The sequence below is a fragment of the Moschus berezovskii genome, chromosome 6 (genome assembly GCF_049115385.1).
Source record: "Moschus berezovskii isolate FMDL1 chromosome 6, NW_MosBer_1.0, whole genome shotgun sequence".
In the NCBI taxonomy this organism is placed as follows: Eukaryota; Metazoa; Chordata; class Mammalia; order Artiodactyla; family Moschidae; genus Moschus; species Moschus berezovskii.
Genome location: NC_142465.1, coordinates 52,529,140 through 52,549,916, shown reverse-complemented (window position 1 = coordinate 52,549,916; position 20,777 = coordinate 52,529,140). Strand labels below are relative to the sequence as shown.

Here is a 20,777-nt window from a genome sequence, read left to right as displayed (position 1 = left end):
GCAGAGATGCAAGTTCCTTCCCTGGGTCAGGAAGATGCCTTGGAGAAGGAAATGGCGACCTACTCCAGTATTCCTGCCTGGGTAATCCCGTGGACAGAGGAGCCTGGTGGGTTGTGGCAAGAGTCAGACATGACTGAACACACAACACACATGTAGAGACAGAAAGTAGATTAGTGATTGACTGGGGACTGGAGGTTAGCTAGAGAGGGAAGAGGGAATAGGAGTGGGTGATAATGGATTTCACCTCTTCTTTCTCAAGAGGTGAAATCTTTTAAAATTGGACTTTGGTGATACTTGTAGTACCTTCCAACTATACTAAAAAGCTTAGATGTATACACTTCAAATGGGTGACTTTTATGGTATATAAATTATATCTCAATAAAGCTGAGTTGCTTTTAACAAAATTATAACAAATTAAGCCCTTTCACTTCTAAGTTTTGTGATATGCTAACGGAGAAGGCAATGGCAAGCCACTCCAGTACTATTGCCTAGAAAATCCCATGGATGGAGGAGCCTGGTAGGCTGCAGTCCGTGGGGTCGCTAAGGGTCGGACACGACTGAGCAACTTCACTTTCACTTTTCACTTTCCACTTTCACACATTGGAGAAGGAAATGGCAACCCACTCCAGTGTTCTTGCCTGGAGAATCCCAGGGACGGGGGAGCCTGGTGGGCTTCCATCTATGGGGTCACACAGAGTTGGACACGACTGAAGTGACTTAGCAGCAGCAGCAGCAGCAGCTAAAACAAAGTGAATAGAATAGCAACTTTATTTTGATGTAACTGTTATGTGTTACAGACCTTAGTTGGGAATTGTTTTGAAAATCCTTTAACCTGAAAGAAACCGTTTGAACTTTGAAGAAATTTTCGTCTTCGCAAACAAGTGTCAATATTTAAAACATGTATACTTAATTATTCTCATTGTGTGTGTTTCCTTTTAAATTATAACAATTCTTTTTTTTTTCTTTCTTAGCCACAGCAAGTTGTTCAGAAGAAGCCTGCTCAGGTAAGAGACAGTCATTGTGATTTTTTTCTCCCAATTAATGTAAAAAGTAAGACAAAAAAAAATTATGACCCCAAATAACCTTTATTTAGTCTTTCTCTAGTTTTGATTATGTCAGCATTGTAGTGTTCTTGAAAACTGGTTGTATCCTTCAGACATAGTCAAGAATATATAGTCTGAGGTTTTCAAAAAATTCTGAAAGATGTCAAGACTTAAAGTATACAAAGCAAATAAAAATACTTCTAAAAATAAACCCTTTTAGTGCCTCATATAAAACAAATACTTAATCTTCTGAGGTGTTTCGCCCATACTTAAACATCAAATTGTGTCCTTTCCATCTAACAATCCACATCCCATTGACTCAATACAGGACTTATTAGCTGCAAAGTGTATCATGATCCATGACTAGAAACATATTTGTTCATTGACTTATTCCCCCCAAAGAAGGCTTGGAAATTGAGAAATTGTTACACTAATTTTGCTCTTGATGAACTCTCCGGTCTTAGCTGAATGAGTCTCTGAATTCTTTGGCAACATCAAAATTGGGAACCATCTTTACTTTTCCTGTTCCATATGCCTGGAGTTCCTTGTCCCAATTATAATCTGTACCCAGAAGCATAAGAACCATGTTTATTGAGAGAGTATGTCTTGAATAATAAATTAAAATATAAAAATGTCTCGCTGTTCTCCCTTTTGGGGTTGAAAGAGATGAACAGGAGACCTAGGTGTGTCCCGCAGAGCCTACCGAAGTAAGTTATTAGGCAGTATCACAGATTACCAAGTTCTTTGTTGATCTTTCATATAATTTATCTGTGGGATCTTTTCCCTAGAGTTCTCTAAAACTGTACCGCTCACCCTGTTCTCTTGGGACAGTGTTGGTTTGGATGGGAAAGACAATCTCCTGTATCTACTGTTCTTTGCAAATGCAGCTTGAAAGAGAATTGAAGAGTCTAAACAAATATAAGCCTACAGGAAAAATGTATCTGAATAATTACACACGTGCTTTAAAATAAAAACAGAGTTTCCATGAAAAAAAAATCATAATCATAGCTGTTCCCTTTCCTAAAAGCCAAGAGTGGTAGGAGACACTAAAAATAAGCACACGATGTTTCTAAGCAATATTAAAGAGAGCAAAATATAAACAAATCTTGACATTTTTAAGTAGGAGATCCCAAATATATTATCCTCTCATCCTTCATTAGTAGGGAAATCAAGAGAAAATGAATTTATAATTCTGTGCATTGGGGTCAAAGTATATTGCTGTGTTCACTGTTACATCATGGGCTGTGAATGACAAGTTAATAATCTTAGGTGGTCTGTTAAAGCTTTGATTCAGTCTCTATTCTTGGGGTTGTAGGGAAGATAAGGAGAACAAAAACACAGTCACTGCACAGGAGAAATGTATAATCTAGTTCAGAGGTTCTTAGCCTTGGCTGCATATTGGAATCACCTGCAGATACTATTAATATAATTATGTATATCCAGTTGTATATTTAATATACACAGTTGACCCTTGAACAACATGGGTTTGAACTGTGATGGTCAACTTAAAGGGGGATTTTTTTTCACTAACTACTACAGTACCACGGGATCCATAGTTGGTTTAATTGGTGGATGCAAAATCACGCATATGGAGTGAGGACCAACTGTAGCACTTGAGTATCTAAGGCAGATCCTGGAATCAGCCCACCTCGGAAACTGAAGGACAGACAACTAAGTGTGTACATCCTGAACCCTACCCAGTGGTGAATGCTGGAGCCCGCCCTTGTGAGGCAACTGTATCTCTTTCAGATTCTATATTTAGTGATGTCAAGTAGGTGACTTGAAATCCATTTTGGTGGGAGTAGTCACACCATGGAAATTGATATATACTACAAGTCAGGACTTTATTGTACTGGAGAGCAAGTTGTTGACCTTTTACTGGCATACCACTGGCCCCACCCTTCAGTGATACTGATTATTTGGTCTGGAAACCCACGCATCAGTATTTTATGAACTCCTCAAGTGAGTAATGTAGAGCCATGGATGAAGATACTTGGTGAACACACTTGAGAAAACATTTGTTGAGCAAATGAGTGCACAGTGTGAGTCTATATGAGGCACAGCATGATACAGATGAATGAGTGGGATGCCCTGTGTTGCGTAAGGGGATGATCCTCAGAAGAGTTTTGATCTTGTTACTGTTTAGTTGCAGAAGGGAAAATGAAGACATAGATTATTCTTTAGGGAAAGAATAGAAGATATTTTAGATGAGATGAATGGCATATTCAAAAGTAAAGAGGCAGAGACAGGTAAATCACTGGTGGAGGTTATCCACGTGGCTGAAACTGATTACAAATTGGGCAATAATACACCAAGAAATGATGTGACATCAGATATTTTTGTCCCAAGAGAATCAGAAATATCAGAGAAATCACAGATGGATTGGGTTGGTCCTCACTGATCAATCTTGCTGACTTACAGACCATGCTCCAGATTTGCCCTTGAAAAGAGAGTTTAGACTCAGAAAGAAGAACATGAGCTCATTGGGCTTCCTAATCTATATTGTCTTAAGGACACAGTGATGAATTATATAAACATGGGGACTACACGGAAGTTTGTGGAGGATAATGTAAATTTTACACCACATTCAAAAGAATCTCTTTCTTTTCCATCTGTTTCTGTCAAAATACCCTTCTGGATGGCTTTTCCATGTGGCAGTCTGGATTAACTCAGGCTCATATCCTTTCTATCAACACTACTTCGAGGGGTTACATTCAGATCCTGTTTTGAGGTGGCAAAAATTTTAGCACAATTAAATACTTTACATCCAAGAAAAGAACTCAGCAGTGTATAAGGCAGCCTAGGTTTTGCTTTCTGGCCCTGTCAATGGATGAATTAATCTCTCTATTCCCTATATATCCATCTATGAACTGTGAAAATAATAGTGCATCTTCATGTACTCCAAAGAACATTTTAAGAGTTGTATAAATCCCAGGGAATATTATTACATTCTGACTTATTTTTGGATGCTCGGCTTTTCATTTCTAGAGATTTGTATTCTCAAAAATATCCAAGGTCTAATTAGTTTAAAACTACTATCTTTTTTTACCTCAAGTGTTTTTTCACTGCATCTTTTTAAAATAAAGGATTTTTTAACAAAGGGAAAATTTTATGGTGCTTTCTACATACTATCATTGGGACTGAAGCACTTGGCTTGTATGAAATTCCATGTGTATGGAGTTACAAAGACTCTCTTCTAAAGTATCCTCATGCCATCAAATGCTTGTTGTCACTGTTCAGTCACTAAGTGACGTCCAAGTCTCTGCGACCCCATGGACTGCAGCACGGCAGGCTTCCCTGTCTTTCACTTTCTCCTGGAGTTTGCTCAAACTCAAGTCCATTGAGTTGGTGATGCCATCCAACCATCTCATCCGCTGTCACTCCCTCTCCTCCTGCCCTCACTTTTTCCCAACATCAGGGTCTTTTCCAATCAGTTAGCCCTTCACATTAGGTAGCCAAAGTATTGGAGCTTCAGCTTCAGCATCAGTCCTTCCAATGAATATTCAGGGTTGATTTTTTTTAGGATTGGCTGGTTTGATCTTCTTTCAGTCTAAGGGACTCTCACGAGTGGTCTCAAGCCACAGTTCAAAAGCATCAATTCTTCAGCGCTCAGCCTTCCTTATGGTCCAGCTTTCACATATGTACGTGACTAGTGGAAAAACCATGGCTTTGACTAGACGGACCTTTGGCGGAAAAGTGATGTCTCTGTTTTTTAATATGCTGACTAGGTTTGTCATAGCTTTTTTTCCAAAGAGCAAACGTCTTTTAATTTCCTGGCTGCAGTTACCGTCTGCAATGAGTTTGGAGCTCAAGAAACAAATGTCACTGTTTCTGCTTTTTCCCTATCTATTTGCCATGAAGTGATGGGACCAGATGCCATGATCTTAGTTTTTTTCGTGTTGAGTTTTAAGCTTTTTCACTCTCCTCTTTCGCTGTCATCAAGAGGCTCTTTAGTTCCTCTTCGCTTTCTGCCATTAGAGTAGTATTATCTGCATATCTGAGGTTGTTGGTATTTCTCCCAGAAATCTTGATTCCAGCTTGTTATTCACCCAGCCCGGCATTTCACATGATGCACTCTGTGTTTCAAGTTAAATAAACAGGCTGACAATATACAGCCTTGTCGTACTCCTTCCCAATTTTGAACCAGTCCATTGTTCGTGTCCGATTCTGTTGCTTCTTCTTAAATTTCCTCAGAACTTTGGGGATACAACTTCTTGAAAATGGATTAAAGAAAGTCGTAATTCATTCTAAGGAGCCAAATTCAGAATTAGGCTAAATCTCAGAATTTAGATGTGCATATGTGTGTATAAGTACATACATCAGGAGAGGAATAAAAATTTAAGGAAAACCATTCTGCAGAGGTTTGTGCTTGGGAAATCCACCAGGTGCCATCAGCTGCAAACCTCCAGTGTGTGTCACGTAACCCTGATGGGAAAGTTAATAACCTTAAAAATCTAAAGAGGAAAATCTCTAATATTTAACATTAAATGTATAAGTTCCAAAACCAGTGAAAACTAAGCTTACTGGAGAATTCTGTATTTTCATTTAAAGTGATAAAGTAAGAAATTAGCTAATTTCCTAGTTTTTTAGCCATTGATTGCTAAAAAAGCAGCTGATTTCTCAGCCACATGGATTACATTCTCAATTTGAGTAGGAAATTGGTAGGTTTTGTTGCTGCTGCTGTTCTTTTTATAAAAGAAACCTTAAAAGATATAAGGTTATTATTATTGATAGAGGGGGCTTTCTTTGTTTCTCAAGTGTTAATTTTCATGAGAAAAAAAATCTCACTCCATCTCAGAGTTCTAAAAAGATTTTGTTGATTTATTAGCTATCTTATTGTTTCTTGATTTCCACCTTTTAAGATTTTAAACTGAAATTAGAAGTGAGTCCTTATATATAATTCAGGTATTTTTTTTCTCACGTGAGCCCTACTCAGAAGGTAAAAACAGCTTTAAAAAATCCTAAGTTCTCCTTCCTTTCAACCCAGTTTCCTCATTGTTGTAGAGCCCTGGCAGGCTACACCTCTAGCAATTAAGACAGGTAGAAACCTGCTCCTTTTCAGCTTCCCAGTGAGAGAACTGGAAAGTTTTCAGTTTCTAAGAGACTGGAAACAAAGCTTTCTGTTTCAAAGTAGAGCTTTTTACCTGCGAGTGACATCATTTGTGGGTGGTGTGTGTTGGGGCAAAGAAATCTAAGCCTTGGTTATCATGGGATTTCCCCCCCCTTAAAACAAAAAAAGAAGTTGAATGCTTTTACAGAGACTTCAAGGGCAGTTTTAAGGATGTTTATATTTCAGACAACCTAAACATTGTTTGGAGCAAAATGAGAGATTTCACTTTGGGACAAGCAGGTTGATGAATTGCAGTCAGCATCTTGTTCTCAAAGAAGGCATTTTTACTGGGGGCTTTTAGTCTAGACATACAAAGAAGAAAGGAGGAAAAAGGGAGAGTTCTCTAACACTCATCTTTTACGTGGTATCTTGGCCAGTGCAGTAAATAGTTCATCATAAATCAGACTTGCAAAAAAGAGTCACTCTACTCACTCAGGGAGAATAGTGATTTATGCTGCTTAAGTCATAGAGAGTACTGATTTATTTTTTTTCCAACTTATGCTCTTTCAAGCTGGTAAAACATTTTGTGGGCCAGTAAATGTTTGGTACCAACTGGCAAAACATAAAGAATTATATCAAAGCCCACCTTGAGTGGGACTGTTTTGTGTATAGGAAATACATTTTTTATTTAACCTCTGACCTCTGACATTGCAAAGGTCAAGGAAAAAGAAGAGATCCAAGTAGAAGGCAGCATTGAACTCTTATAATAAAGTAGTTCAAGGAGATACAGCACATGGGTAGGGCAGAGGATGCATATCAAAATGATCATCAACTGTAAACATATGAAGTCATTAGCTTAGTTTTAATAAAGGAATATTGGCGAGATGAAGTCAGCTGTTTCTTGCCATGGAATGTCTTACAGAGATGACATGAATGTCTAACGGAAGTAAAAGAACATTACTCAGTTTGGGGCACGACATAAAACTCCAAAAGGCAAAATATAGTGTTTCTGAACTTGACAGATTTCCTATAAGAGTTTTTGTTTATTTGTTTGTTTCTAATATGATTGCCTTTAACTGTGTGGTAAAGCCTGTGGATTAGGCTAAAAATAAAATGGCCATGTCTGTCTGCTTTCCTTTGCATATTGCAGAGTGCTTTTCCTATGCATTTTGATGTGAATTGTATAAAAAGCTATTATTTATTCAATATGTAAGATTTCTTCTTATTATCCAAATGCAAATTAATTATTATGAATAAATAGTAAGTGGCTTTAAAACACTGTCTTTCTAAGAAAATCCTTAATGTTTGAATAGAAATATGTTGGTTTGTCCAAGAAACTTTTTAACTTTGAGGAAATGTTTGCTGGACACAGAAATGTTTCTGTTGAAGAATTATATAACTTACTGTTATTATTGATATTTTCATAATCATCTTCAAAAGTCCTCGTCTCAGGATAATAAACAATGTTTGGTGCAATAATGATTAAAACTCAGAAATGTTCTGTTTCCTGGCAACAAATACAAATTATGAAAAATTTTATATACATAGAAAACAAAGAGAAAATGCTTCTGCTAATCTGAGCCATCAATAAACACATCCAGAATAAACCCATTAAGCAGCCTTTAATCTATCCATTTTAAAACTACTTTGTAAAAAGAAGAACATTCCTCAATAGTTTTGGAAGTGTTGAAATGAATTTCCTTTTCCTGAGTGGTTCCTTCATATAAAAATCTTTTTGCTTCATCTTTAACTATTTTTTAAACATGACATTCCTTCAATAAGAATTAGAAACTGCCGGACACAGGAGCCTGGAGGGCTACAGTCCATAGGGGCACAAAGAGCCGGGCACAACTGAAGCAATTTGGGGTGCGTGCATGGAAAATTGATGAAGCTTATGATCCTCAGAAATCATGACTTATAGGATCCTGAAATCTGCAGTTAATGAGTGTGAAAGTTGCTCAGTCGTGTCCGACTCTTGCAATTCCATGGACTGTATAGTAGACCAGAATACTAGAGTGGTAGACTTTCCCTTCTCCAGGGGATCTTCCTGACCCAGGACTCGAACCGGGGTCTCCTCCATTGCAGGCAGATTTTTACCAGCTGAGCCACAGGGAAGCCCCAAAAATTTGCATTTATTTTATATATAAAATGAATTGTTTATCTGAAAAATGTGATTCCCTTCTGAAGATATTTTTAAATAGTCTTCCATCCGAGAAAAGAATTCGTAGTATCCCAGAGATGAACATTACCTCTCTTTGCAGTATTTTCAGGGATGAAACTCTGATCAGAGGCAGGCACAAGACAAACAGGAGTGTATTACAAATCTAAGATGTCATATTTTGTTTTCTTTGGGAGGCATTCTTTAGTAACAGGTTTTTTTCCCTTTCTTTCACAGCTATCTATCATTGAACCACAGATAAAGAAATAAACACAAAATGAGTAGCTGTAATTCATCATAGCTCCACACTGTAGTCTTACCAAATTTTTACTCTTTTTTTCAAAGTTTTACTATCTCGTTGTCACATTTTTTTTCTCACACCCTGCTGATGGGTATTATCATTATTGTGTAACACAGTGAGAACAAGGCACAAGTTACACACACATTAATGTTAGGACTGGTGCCCATGGTCATTGATATCTAGGATCAACCTTCTTTACCGTAAACATCCTCCAGTAAGATCTTAAAAGGGCTCCCCCGGTGGCTCAGTGGTAAAGAATCCACCTGCAGTGCAGAAGACAGGTCAATCCCTGAGTCGGGAAGATTTCCTGGAGAAGGAAATGACAACCCACTCCAGTATTCTTGCCTGAGAAACCCCATGGACAGAGGAGCCTGGTGGGCTACAGTCCATAGGGTTGAAAAGAGGCAGACACAACTGAGCGCCTGAACACACAATAAGATCTTAAAACTGACTTTATTAAGTTGATGGTAACACATGCAAGGTAGACGCTTGTATATTTTTACATACATAAGACTAAAATTAATAAAAAGATAAAGTACCATAAATATCCCAACTTCTATAAAGCCTCCTTTTGAAAAACATTTCCACCAGAATGCCTTGCACTTGCCAGATCTAGGGTTTATATAGGTTCCATTGAACATGTTTTTCTAAATATGGTATAAAGTTTTCCTAGTTGAAGGAAATAATCACTTTCTGTGAAGTTAAACAGCCCCAATCCATTTTAAATTAAAATATCTGACCGAGAAATAGAAAATGTCCGATTTGTGGTCTCGTGGGTCACTTAGCTGCAGATGGAACTTGAAAACTTGGTTTCTGGTCTCTGCTGCAGAGGAGGGGAACCCATAATTTTTGTTCTAGCGGGACTGGCTTGAGATATTCACGAACATGAAAAATTCTTGAGTGTGTCATTCCAAGTCCTTAAGGAACTGAACATACTAAGATGACAAAAAGAATGTCACTAAACCATAACTACTCTTTCCAGAAGACTAGGTATTGTTTGGTTTACTAGCAAGATAGCTTAAATTACAGATGTATTTGTAGCCTGCAGCACTTTCTAATAAGAGAGTCGCAGAATTCTTTGCAACCAAGGGGGAAAAAAATAAGGGTTTATTAAAGGCGACATGGACTTCTGTGACTAGCCCTCCTTACTACACACAAAGAGGGGCATGATGGTGACAGCACCCCTATAATTTGCAGGGAGAATATTTCCATTTCTCAGTTCCACTGAAAATTCGCTGGCCTGCTTTCCACTGCAGATCTTCTGTTTAGTCTGCATCTGAAAATTAAACCCAGAGCTTCAGCTCTTGCCTTAAACCTTCCTCCATGCACACCCTCACTCTTGCCTGTGGTGGTAAGATCTATGGTTAAACGCCTAAGACATTGAAAAATTCCATCCAGCATGAGGGGATCAGGATGTATAATGGGATGTCTACTTCCTCCTTTTGAATCAGTGAGCAAAAGTGCATCCAAGGGTATATGCCATATGCATCATGCTGAACAAAATCAAAAGAATGGGGAGAGGTGAGAACTGTCTTTCTAGGTTTTAGTGGGTTTTTTCCCCCAAGCGTAATGAAAGCAATGAAAGAGTTACACTTATTAAATTCCTTTTGGGGGGAACAAAAGAAAAACTTTAGGCAAAATGAGTGCAGTTTTTCCAGCAGTCATAATAAAAATATAGTTCTCCAACTCTGCCTACTTTCTTTTCCCTCTCTTCAGTTTTCTGCCAGAAAAATCCACGTGTTTCACCCCCATGTGGTGCAGCCTCAGTGGTCTTTGTAAGGTAACTGAGTGGATGGCTGGGGGCTGTTCAGTGTTAGAGGCCTTAGTGGCTGGTGCTCATAAAAATGTCACTGTGCACTTTCACTTTGAAAAGTCCTTTTATCCTACATTCCTGAAGCGCCATTCCAACAGTAAGCCTCCTTGACCAGACTGCGGCTGCCTGGCTTTCCCACCTCGCCAACCAGCCCCTAATGAGATGTGGAGAGTGCTTGGCGACAGTCTTTCAACGACTCACTATTGCCTCAGAGCTGCCGTTGGGGGGCTACCCAAGCTCAAAGATCCTTTGGCCATATGCAGCAAACATGAAGCAATTTAAAGAAATACCTCAAGTTCCAAACTACTGTCTGCAGCAAATGACAGTGTCTTTTAATTTACTTAGGAAGATTGAATCTCAGAGGTCCCTACCAGCCACTCTGCTATGAAAATAAGATTCCTGGGGGATGTCAGGACCAGATGCATCTTCCTTTCATCACTGGTTCCTGTCTGTCCACTCTTTGCACCACAGAAGGGCCCTATGTGAAGTCTGGTCAGCAGCTGAACATAGATTTTCTGACTCCATCTTTTTTTTTATTTTGGCTATACTGGGTGTCCGTTGCTTAGCTCAGGCTTTCTCTATTTGTGGCAAGCATGGGCTCCTCTAGTTGCAGTGGGAGGGCTTCTCACTGTGGTGGCTTCTCTTTTTGCAGAACACAGGCTCTAAGACACACAGGCTTCAGTAGTTGCTTGCACACAGGCTCGGGAGTTGTGACTCTAGAGCTTGGGCTCAGTAGTTGTGATTTAGTTGCTCCGAAGCATGTGGAATCTCCCTAGACCAGGGATTGAACCCATGTACCCTGTATTGGCAGGCGGATTCTTATCCACTGTGCCACCGGGGAAGTCTTCTGACTCCATCTTCATGAATCCATGACCCAGATGGTTCCTGAAAAGGAAAACAAGAATTCTTCTCTCCCAGCCTTACTTTGCAATCTGCTATTGAATCACCTGCCCCAATTCAGTCAATGAACTGTGGAACCAAAAAAAAAAAAAGATTTTTCTTCTCTTAATTACACACATACTTTCTGTCACAGCAAAAGGCCAAGTTACTGGGGTTTGCAGAGGTGAGAGCTGCCACCTGTCACATGCACCTCCAACATGATCCCCTTGGCAGCTATGTCACCCTTTAGAAGTTGGCCAGTCAGGGCTATGCCAAGAAGAGAGAACTCTCTACAAACCAAACACTTGTGAGAACCTTCATCCTGAGCACGTGAGAGCTACATGACCTCCCGAAGTTTGACCTAGTGAGGCTCCCACCCTCTGGCATCCTGGTTAGAAACCCAGTACTAGCAGAGGCATTTCAGTGTCTATGGAAATAAAACAACTCTCCATGTTGTGTTAAGAACCATTAAGTAAAGGAAACAATATGAGAATGAGGGGCCATCATTTTCGGCTGAATTGTGTCTAAGGGATTTAAATAAACCACTTCCATATCAGGAGCTACAAGAGCTCAAATCAGGCAAAGTTTCTGGGAATGTATTGAAAAGCTGATCACATCCCATCTACTGCAAGATCTTTGTAAGTTCGTGGCCTGAAAATTCAATTTCCTTCTGGATTTGGAAGACCTTTTTCCAGATAGTCTAGAAAAATTGAGCAGTTAGGAATGGAATAATTACAGCTTGATCTGGGGCCCCAGGGGCCTTCCAACTTGACAGCCTTCTATTAATTTGTTACCCAGGGGAAGAAGCAATCAAATCTATCTGCCAGCTTGTACGCCGTAGTCTGCTTCAGGGTAGTCACCTAAGTCCATACCTCCTGTCTTAATGAGAAGTGAGTCCTTTGGGGATGGTTGAAGAGTGTATCTGCCGAACAACTTAAGTGACTTTCTGGGATTTAAATATTAAGTGTAAAGACAAGGTCAAAGGGCGGCTGAACATTGGCTCATCTCTCTTGCGTCTGTCCGTGGCTTTGATCCCCTTCCATCCCCCTTTGTGGCCAGGACTGCATACATGGAGAATCTCAGGATCCTGGCCTGTTGCCTATCAAGAGGTATAAACCTGCTGCTTAAATATGTGAAGCCCAGTTTGGGCGTTGGGAGCAGAGGGGAGGTGGCTGCAAACGTTCCACGTTTCCTACATAACCCAAAGCAGACTAAACAAAACCAGTGTGAAATCTCATGACTTGATGCTGCAGTGGTTATATTTTTTAAGCTGTAATCCATTCATTTGTATGTGTGTTTATTCCCAGGATTTATAGCTCCCTCAGTCTTGGGTAGGGGGAAGAGAATGTTTGAAACCTTTTGCAAAGGGTTTGCAATAAGCAGTGGCCTATTAAAGCTCAGGATACAGTGTGTGAGTGCGTGTGCATTCATGTGAGCCTGTGAGTGCCCGTTCATGTGGGCTTTTTCTTACCCCCTCCCTTTTGCTGCTTTTACGCAAAAGCGTCACACATGGTAGCATTTAGGAGTTCCTTCACAGCTGAAGTGTTTCAAACACTAATGAATGGAAGTTTGGTCGTATAATGCAGACAAGCTTTAAGGCATGCGTTACTGAATGGTGTACTGTAGTGACCTGGGAAAGGAAGCGAGGTATAAATTGTGTCAGTTAGCCACCCAGACAAAATGAAGCCATGTGGAAAATCAAATCTATTAAAGTATGAAGACTATTATAAGCTGTTTTAAGCTGGCCATTCCTAAAGTTTGCTGCAGGAGTAAATGTTTACCTCTTCTCCCAGATCTTTTTCACATGCCGTCTTATGAGACAGTGTACAGCATTTGATAAAAATCATCCTGTCACTAAGGACGCTTTTATCAGAAATGTTTATTGTCTCCGCTTTACCACCCATGTCCTGAAAGGTACTGCACATTTGTTAAATAAGCAAAAGGAAAGAGAACTTTACAGCTCAAGCCGACTTGCAGAAACTCCAACAAATTCCAGAGCCATAAGGAATCAAAAAAGGGGAAGAGAAGGGGGAATTAGATTTATGAAGAGAAGGCCCTCCAAAAACATATATATTAGATTTTCTGTTTGGGCAGCCCACCATTAAATGTTTGGTTGGTGTGGATTTACTATTGAGATTGAGCTGCTAATGGCAGACTGTGGTCATTGTCTTACAACGTGCTTTAATAAATACAAGGAGGAAATCCACTTGGACAGGAAGTGAGTCCTCAGCTCTTGCAGCCCTTTCTCAGGCTCTGCCTTCTTGCTGCCTCCCTCCCTGTGACGGTGGCATCTTGGTCACAGAGGAGTGCCAACACCCATCTGACTCTGCCCAAAGCCTGGCTGTCCTGGCCCTGCAGCTTTGGGTATATGAGTTCTTGCACCTTGATTTTCTCACCTGTAGAATGGGAATAATACCAGCCAGTCCCTAAAAGCATCAAGTAAGCACCCTAAGAGCATCAGCTATGATTACCAATATCTGCAGGACACGTTTCCTTTGTGCATGAGGAATGGATCCCCTTCACCTGATTTGCTAGTTTTTAAAACTGATGACTGGTGAGCCATCGGGAAAAAATGTATCCGTGTCTTTTTTCCCTCTCGTTGGTGAGTAAGCTCACACGGGCCTGACATTCTCTGGATGGCAGACAATTGAATCTGCTGAGCAGCCGCCATGATGTCTAGCCTTCAGTCAACAGTGGCTAGTGACGGCTCTGGGAAAAAACAACACCTTGATTCCTCAATTATGGTTTAAGAAGCCCTGGGAACGAGGGGCTTGCCAGTCATCCGCATCCTCTTTTGAAGCCAGCATAATGTGCTGTGGAAACAGGTCACTCCTGAACCATTTGTCAGAGCAGGCCACACAGTGTAACGCTTGTGCTCTTGTGTGTTCCAGGAGGAGACTGAAGAGACATCCTCACAAGAGTCTGCGGAAGAGGATTAGGGGGCGCCAACATTCAATTTCTACCTCAGCAGCAGTTGAATCTTTTGAAGGGAGAAGACACTGCAGTGACCACTTACTCTCTATCGCCATGGTCTTTCCACTTTCATCTGGGGTGGGGGGTGGGGGGGTGGGGCGGGGGCGGGGCGGGGGTGGGGGTGGGAGAAGTCACGTAACCTTAAAAAGGACTATATTAATCACCTTCTTTGTAATCCCTTCACAGTCCCAGGTTTAGTGAAAAAACTGCTGTAAACACAGGGGACACAGTTTTAACAATGCAACTTTTAATTACTGTTTTCTTTTTCCTTAACCTACTAATAGTTTGTGGATCTGATAAGCAGGAGTGGGTGGATGAGAAAAAACCTCTGAATCGGGTTTAGTCAATCACTGCACTGCATCCAAACCAGAAACGTGTCACCCACGTGACACTGGGCATTCTCCAGGCCAGGCGAGGTGGGAAACACTGGCCGCCTCAGACGCCACCCAGCCCGCTCAGTAGTGAAGCTTCTGTGTAGAACACCAAAGATAGGACTAGCTACTACTTCTCTCTTTTTCATATAACCTTGTAGACACTTACTTGATGATTTTTTTTTTAATTTTTACTTTTATTTCTAAATGAGACGAAATGCTGATGTATCCTTTCATCCAGCTTAACAAACCAGAAAAGGTGATGTTCACTTTTCAAAAAGGGAAGTACGCAAACTCTGATTGCCAACTCCTTTATTTATGGATGCCACCGCATATCTGCAGGAGTAATAAATTTACTCACAGCCCTTGTTTTTTTATTTTCAGGAACCCTCATCCGGGTAGAATCTCCTTCCTACAGAGCCAAATGCCATTTAGCAATAAATCACACTTGTCAGCCTCAAAGCATTTTTAGGGAACCTAGACAAGTAAAATTATCCTCTTTGTAATTTAATGAAAAGGTACAACAGAATAATGCATGAGGAATTTAACCTGGATTATGAGGTGGGAGGAGCGAAATCCAAATTTCTTTTGCTATAGTTTATACTACAATTTAAAGGACAAAAAAAAGAAAGCAGGCTCTCTCTCTCCTCTCTGTCTTTCTCTCTCTTCATTGTTTATCAGTTTCCGTGAAAGACCTAAATACCACTTACCTCAAATGAAGCTTATGTGTTACGTCAAGTAATACGTTTTGACATAGGATGGTTGAATGAGGTGCTTGACCTCAGCTCACCACCTCTTCATTCAAACTGCACTTTTAGCCAGAGATGCAATACAAACCCACTGCTCAATACTACCTCTGAATGTTACAATTAATTTACAGTTTAGTACTTATTACATGCTGCTATACACAAGCAATGCAAGAAAAGAAAACGCAATGGGTAGGTGATACAAATCATCTACAGTTCTTTTTTGTCCACTTATTTACAGTTAAAAGAAGCAGTCTCCTTACTGTGTTTCAGCATGGCTATGTATTTTTCTATGGGATTTTTTTTTTTATTAAAATTTTACAAATACTTGTTTCAGCTTCTCTGCTAGATTTTCTACATTAACTTGAATTTTTGTTTTTAACCAAGTCGCTCCTAGGTTCTTAAGGATAATTTTCCTCCATCACACTACACATCACACAAAATTTGACTGTAATGTTTAAATATTACCTTCCAAGTTTGTACCTCACATGAATTGTTTAAGGAAATGGACTAATTGACTTGCAAAGACCTACCTCCAGACTTCAAAAGGAATGAACTTGTTACTTGCAGCCTTCATTTTTGTCAATGTTTGAAATATTTCAGACTGCAGCTAACCCTCATCAAAACTATTTTTGTAAAAGGCTTTTTTGATAGAAAGGAACACGTTTTTACATACTTTTTGCAAATAAAATAAAGCCAACCTTCAAAGAAACTTGAAGCTTTGTAGGTGAGATGCAACAAGCTCAGCTTTTGCATGATGCAATCAAAAATATGTTTTGAAGATTAGTTGACTATGAGAAAATGCTTGACAGATATTTTCATGTATTTTACACAAATGTGATTTTTGTAATATGTCTCAACCAGATTTATTTTAAACGCTTCTTATGTAGAGTTTTTATTCCTTTCTCTCCTAGTGAGTGTGCTGACTTTTTAACATGGTATTATCAACTGGGCCAAGAGGTAGCTTCTCATGACGGCTTGTGTCAGTCTGGTTTTTAGCACTGATGCCAAATGAAACTCAAAACCATCTCTCTTCCAGCTGCTTCAGGGAGGTCGTTTCAAAGGCCACATACCTCTCTGAGACGGGCTCACTGTTGTGAATCACCAAAGGAGCTATGGAGAGAATGAAAACCCAACAGTACTGTTAACTATGCATTTAATAAGCAAATAAACAGTGGCTCATAAAAATGGAAGTCCCACTCCTTATCCTGGGTTGGGTCTTTTGAAACCTCACTGGCCAGCAACTGAAGCAGTTGCTCATGTTGGCCAAACTCAGAACACCCAGCAATTTCCATCTCTGATGAAGTTACTCTCTTATTTCCTATACGTTGTACAATCAAAACACACTACTACCTCTTAAGCCCCAGTATACCTCATTTTTCATACTGAAAAAAAGCTTGTGGCCAATGGAACAGTAAGAACATCATAAAATTTTTATATATATAGTTTATTTTTGTGGGAGATAAATTTTATAGGACTGTTCTTTGCTGTTGTTGGTCTCGGGCTAAGTAAGACTGGACATTTAACTTTTCTACCATTTCTGAAGTTAGGTATGTTTGCAGGAGAAAAGTATCAAGACGTTGAACTGCAGTTGACTTTCTCCCTGTTTCTTTGAGTGTCTTCTAACTTTGTTCTTCATGTAGAGTTGCTGTCTATGATTGTACTTTGAATCGCTTGCTTGTTGAAAATATTTCTCTAGTGGATTATCACTGTCTGTTCTGCACAATAAACATAACAGCCTCTGTGATCCCCCTGTGTTTTGATTCCTCCTCTTTGTCATGACTCCATTAAATGAGTAATAAAGTTTGGTCAAAACAGGTGAAGGAGAGAGACATTCACCATTTTGTTGCACCTCCTACACGCTGTGCACCCACACCTCTGCACACACCAATGTAAAGTTTTCAAGCACAGCTCTCCGAGGGTTCCCAATCCACAGATTCAACCAACCTTGGATTCCCCAGAGCCAACTGCATAAAGTGATTTCATATAAGGAACTTGAGCATTCTTGAATTTTGGTATTGGGGCTTTCTTGGTAACTCAGCTGGTAAAGAATCCTGCAATGCAAGAGACCCAGTTTCGATTCCTGGGCTGGGAAGATCTCTTGGAGAAGGGATAGGCTACCTACTCCAGGGCTTTCCTGGTGGCTCAGATGGTCCAGAATCCGCCTGCAATGTGAGAGACCTGGATTCAATCCCTGAGTTGGGAAAATCCCCTGGAGGAGGGCATGGCAACCCACTCCAGTATTCTGGCCTAGAGAATCCCCATGGACAGAGGAGCCTGGTGGGCTGCAGTCCATGGGGTTGCAAAGAGTCAGACACGACTGAGCCACTAAGCACAGCACAGGGATCAAACTCATGCCCCCAGGATTCTGAGGGAAGGCTATATCAAACTTCTTGAATCAGCTGTCCTAAATTTACATTTCACAATCTGACATTTAACTCCACAATCTTCAAAGAAATGTAAAGGAAGAATAATCATAATTTAAAACTGGAGAGTTTTCACTGAAGGCTTGCGTCTGCAAAGTTTGTAACTGATCTGTCAGTTGTCTTTGAATTGATGTCTGTAGAGGTCCAACAGTTTGGTGAAAAGAATAAGAAATGAAAGTCACAGAGTGTCTGCTGAACAGGAATCTTTTTATTCTATAACACCCATAAGCAGACTCAGAATTATTCCACCAAGTTCATCTTTACACCTCTGTTGCCTTTTAGAAGTAAATCCAGCATGTTTTTAAAAGCTAAATCCTCTGGGTTGTGCTGCCACCATTGTCACTACAACCCTCTTTGCTTAGCTTTTTAGGAAGCGCTTGCTCATTTTAAGAAACCTATCAAGAAATTTATTGTCAAACTTACTACTTCATTCCTTTATTTATTTTCACAGCCTATATTTTGTGAGTGCCTATTTTGTGCTTAAATCCCAGACCATGAGGCCTTTCAAAATATTATCTCCTTGGAAAAAAAAATTATGCAGGTGCAGAAATGACAGGCAGCATGCAAAAAGAGCCAAGTAAATTGTTTAGGCAACAAGTTGCAAGAATTTAGAGGAGGGAAAGCTGTTTCCTGCTGGAGTGGATCATTAGTTAAACCTAATAATAGGACAAATGTGTTTAATAGAACCCATATTTAGTCTCTTCGTTTTTACTAATACACAAAAGCAGATAAGAAAAAATTAATTCTCAAAAACAAAAATAAGCCAAGAGAGAATCTTTGACTGTAAAAAGGAAGACTAAAAAAGGACATATTATGTCCAGAATAGGATAAGTAGAAAAACGAGATAAAAATAATTTCCCGTATTTTAGAGATGATGCTCACACAGAGTCGGACACGACTGAAGTGACTTAGCAGCAGCAGCAGCAGCTCATTAATGATCTTTCATTTAGGTTTCTTGTTAGAAAAGTTAAAAGTATTGCATTCACAAAATAAGTTGTATGCTTATGAAAGTTACTAAGAAAGCTCTTAAGTTTAAATGTAAGTTCAAGGAGGGTATTCAAAAATATCAATGTATTCAAACATCAGAGGAGCCTCTAGTATGTGAAAGTGTTTGTCACTCAAGCGTGTCTGACTCTCTGCGACCCTATGGGCTGTAGCCTGCCAGGCACCTCTGACTATGGGATTCTCCAGGCAAGAAATTTGGAGTGGGTGGCCATTTCCTTCTCCAGGAGATCTTCCAAACCCAGGAGTCGAATCCACGTTTCCTGCTGGCAGGCAGATTCTTTACCACTGAGCCACCTAGGAAGCCCCATCCCTGCCTACAAAGAGTCAAAACTTCTGATGAGGGAGCTAGACTCAGGGAGAGCTGTGTAAATAGAACCTTACTAAGTTACCCTGAAAGTGGCTGGAGGCATCTTGAACTTGCTGCCAATGTTAGAGACAAATCTTAAGTCCTCCCACAAAAGGGCTATAGCACCACCATTAGAGATGGATCCCAGGCCTTAAGGGACAGTGAGTCTCAGCTAGGGTAGCATTTCATAAACGGGGAGAGGAATGTTCTAACAGGTCTGGGTGTGCTCCACTCTGGTTAATTTGGGGATGGTAAGTGGTTAAGGTTTTCTTTTTTTAAGAAAAATTTAGTTGCTCAGTCGTGTCTGACTCTTTGCGACCCCATGGACTGTAGCTCACCAGGCTCCTCTGCCCATGAAATTCTCCAGGCAAGGATACTGGAGTGGGTTGCCATTCCCTTCTCCAGGAGATCTTCCTGACTCAGAGATCAAACCTGGGTCTCCTGCATTGCAGACAGATTCTTTACTGTCTGAGCTGCCTGGGAAGCAACAAAAACAGTACTGCAGACTAAGTAACAATCTAGTCAGTGGGATGTGATGCCAGCTGAGACTATAGGTTAGTGAAGGAAGCTTCAGAAAAGGGAAGCCCAAGAGAGGAGACCAGGGCAGCATGAATGTGCTACTTACCAAGTTTTATTTATGTAAGATTAATTTTTTTCTTGAACAGGAGTAATTCTTAAAAGTTAGGCAAGGTCATCCTTGAGCAGTTACTCTCAGATTTAAGAGATCTGGTCTAAAAGGGGAAGAGAAATTGAAAAGAATCAAAACTACTTGTGAAATAAGAAACACACATGGCCAACGACCAGTCAAAAGGCAACGACAGAGGTAGTGTCGCCATCTATAATACTTGGCTCTCTGCTCTCTTCCTCAAGGAGGTGGGAAATGGCTGAGGTAAAACCCCCTGTCCCCACGCCCTTCATTCTGTACATTCGGGACTCCATCCACGCTAAGGCAGCCATGCCTCTGTCCTACTTTCGCACCAAGTCCCAGTAGAGCCTATGGAAAACTCCCCATGTCAGTAAACAGCATCCCTGGTTTACAAAAGGAGATTCTTGTCCTCTGCCTCCAGGCCCGAGTCACAACCTTAATAACCACCTCCACCCCAGTCATCCAGGAGTCGCCCCTGCCTCACTCCTGCAAGCCTCCCAGCACCCTAATCCTCCCACTGTACTTGAACCAACCCCTTGTGATCTGTTAGTCCCATCTTTCCTTCTCTCTTCTGATTAACTATTTTCTCACTTTTGGATTCCACCTGTATTGTGGCTGCCCCAACCCTAGATTAGGCATATATTCTGAGAAACATGGAGTAATGACATTAGAAAATGCTTCCATGTCAGAACCTGGGTGCGGGGAGAGGCGGGTACATACGTAGAAAGAAACTTTCTGTAGAAGGAAAAATAGTAGATGCAGATCTAGCCCTAGTGGTCTGCTTCTTCTGAGAATCCGGAGAGACAGAGCAAAGAAGAGCCCTGTGACACACAGCCACAACGTCTCTCTAAATATTCCAAATCCCGGAAGCTCCAGTGACCTCCCAAGCCACGTCACTGGCATTTGTCATCTATGTCATAGAGGAATCTAGGGAAGGGAGTTGCCATTTAGACAGCATCACTCCAAAAGAAGTCTTCCCTGGTGGCTCAGACTGTAAGGATTCTGCCCACAGTGCAGGAG

At 40.5% G+C, this 20,777-nt stretch overlaps 1 protein-coding gene across 1 annotated transcript in view; it reads left to right on the top strand.

Annotated features, from left to right (window-relative positions):
• Positions 1–14,277, top strand: part of HMGA2 (high mobility group AT-hook 2) — a 152,208-nt gene extending 137,931 nt beyond the window's left edge. The window contains exons 4-5 of the mRNA XM_055395115.2: positions 972–1,004; positions 14,136–14,277. Of these exons, the coding sequence (XP_055251090.1) occupies positions 972–1,004; positions 14,136–14,183 (81 nt within the window). The 3' untranslated portion in view covers positions 14,184–14,277. The remainder of the gene's footprint in view (positions 1–971; positions 1,005–14,135) is intronic.
• Positions 14,278–20,777: the final 6,500 nt, after the last annotated feature.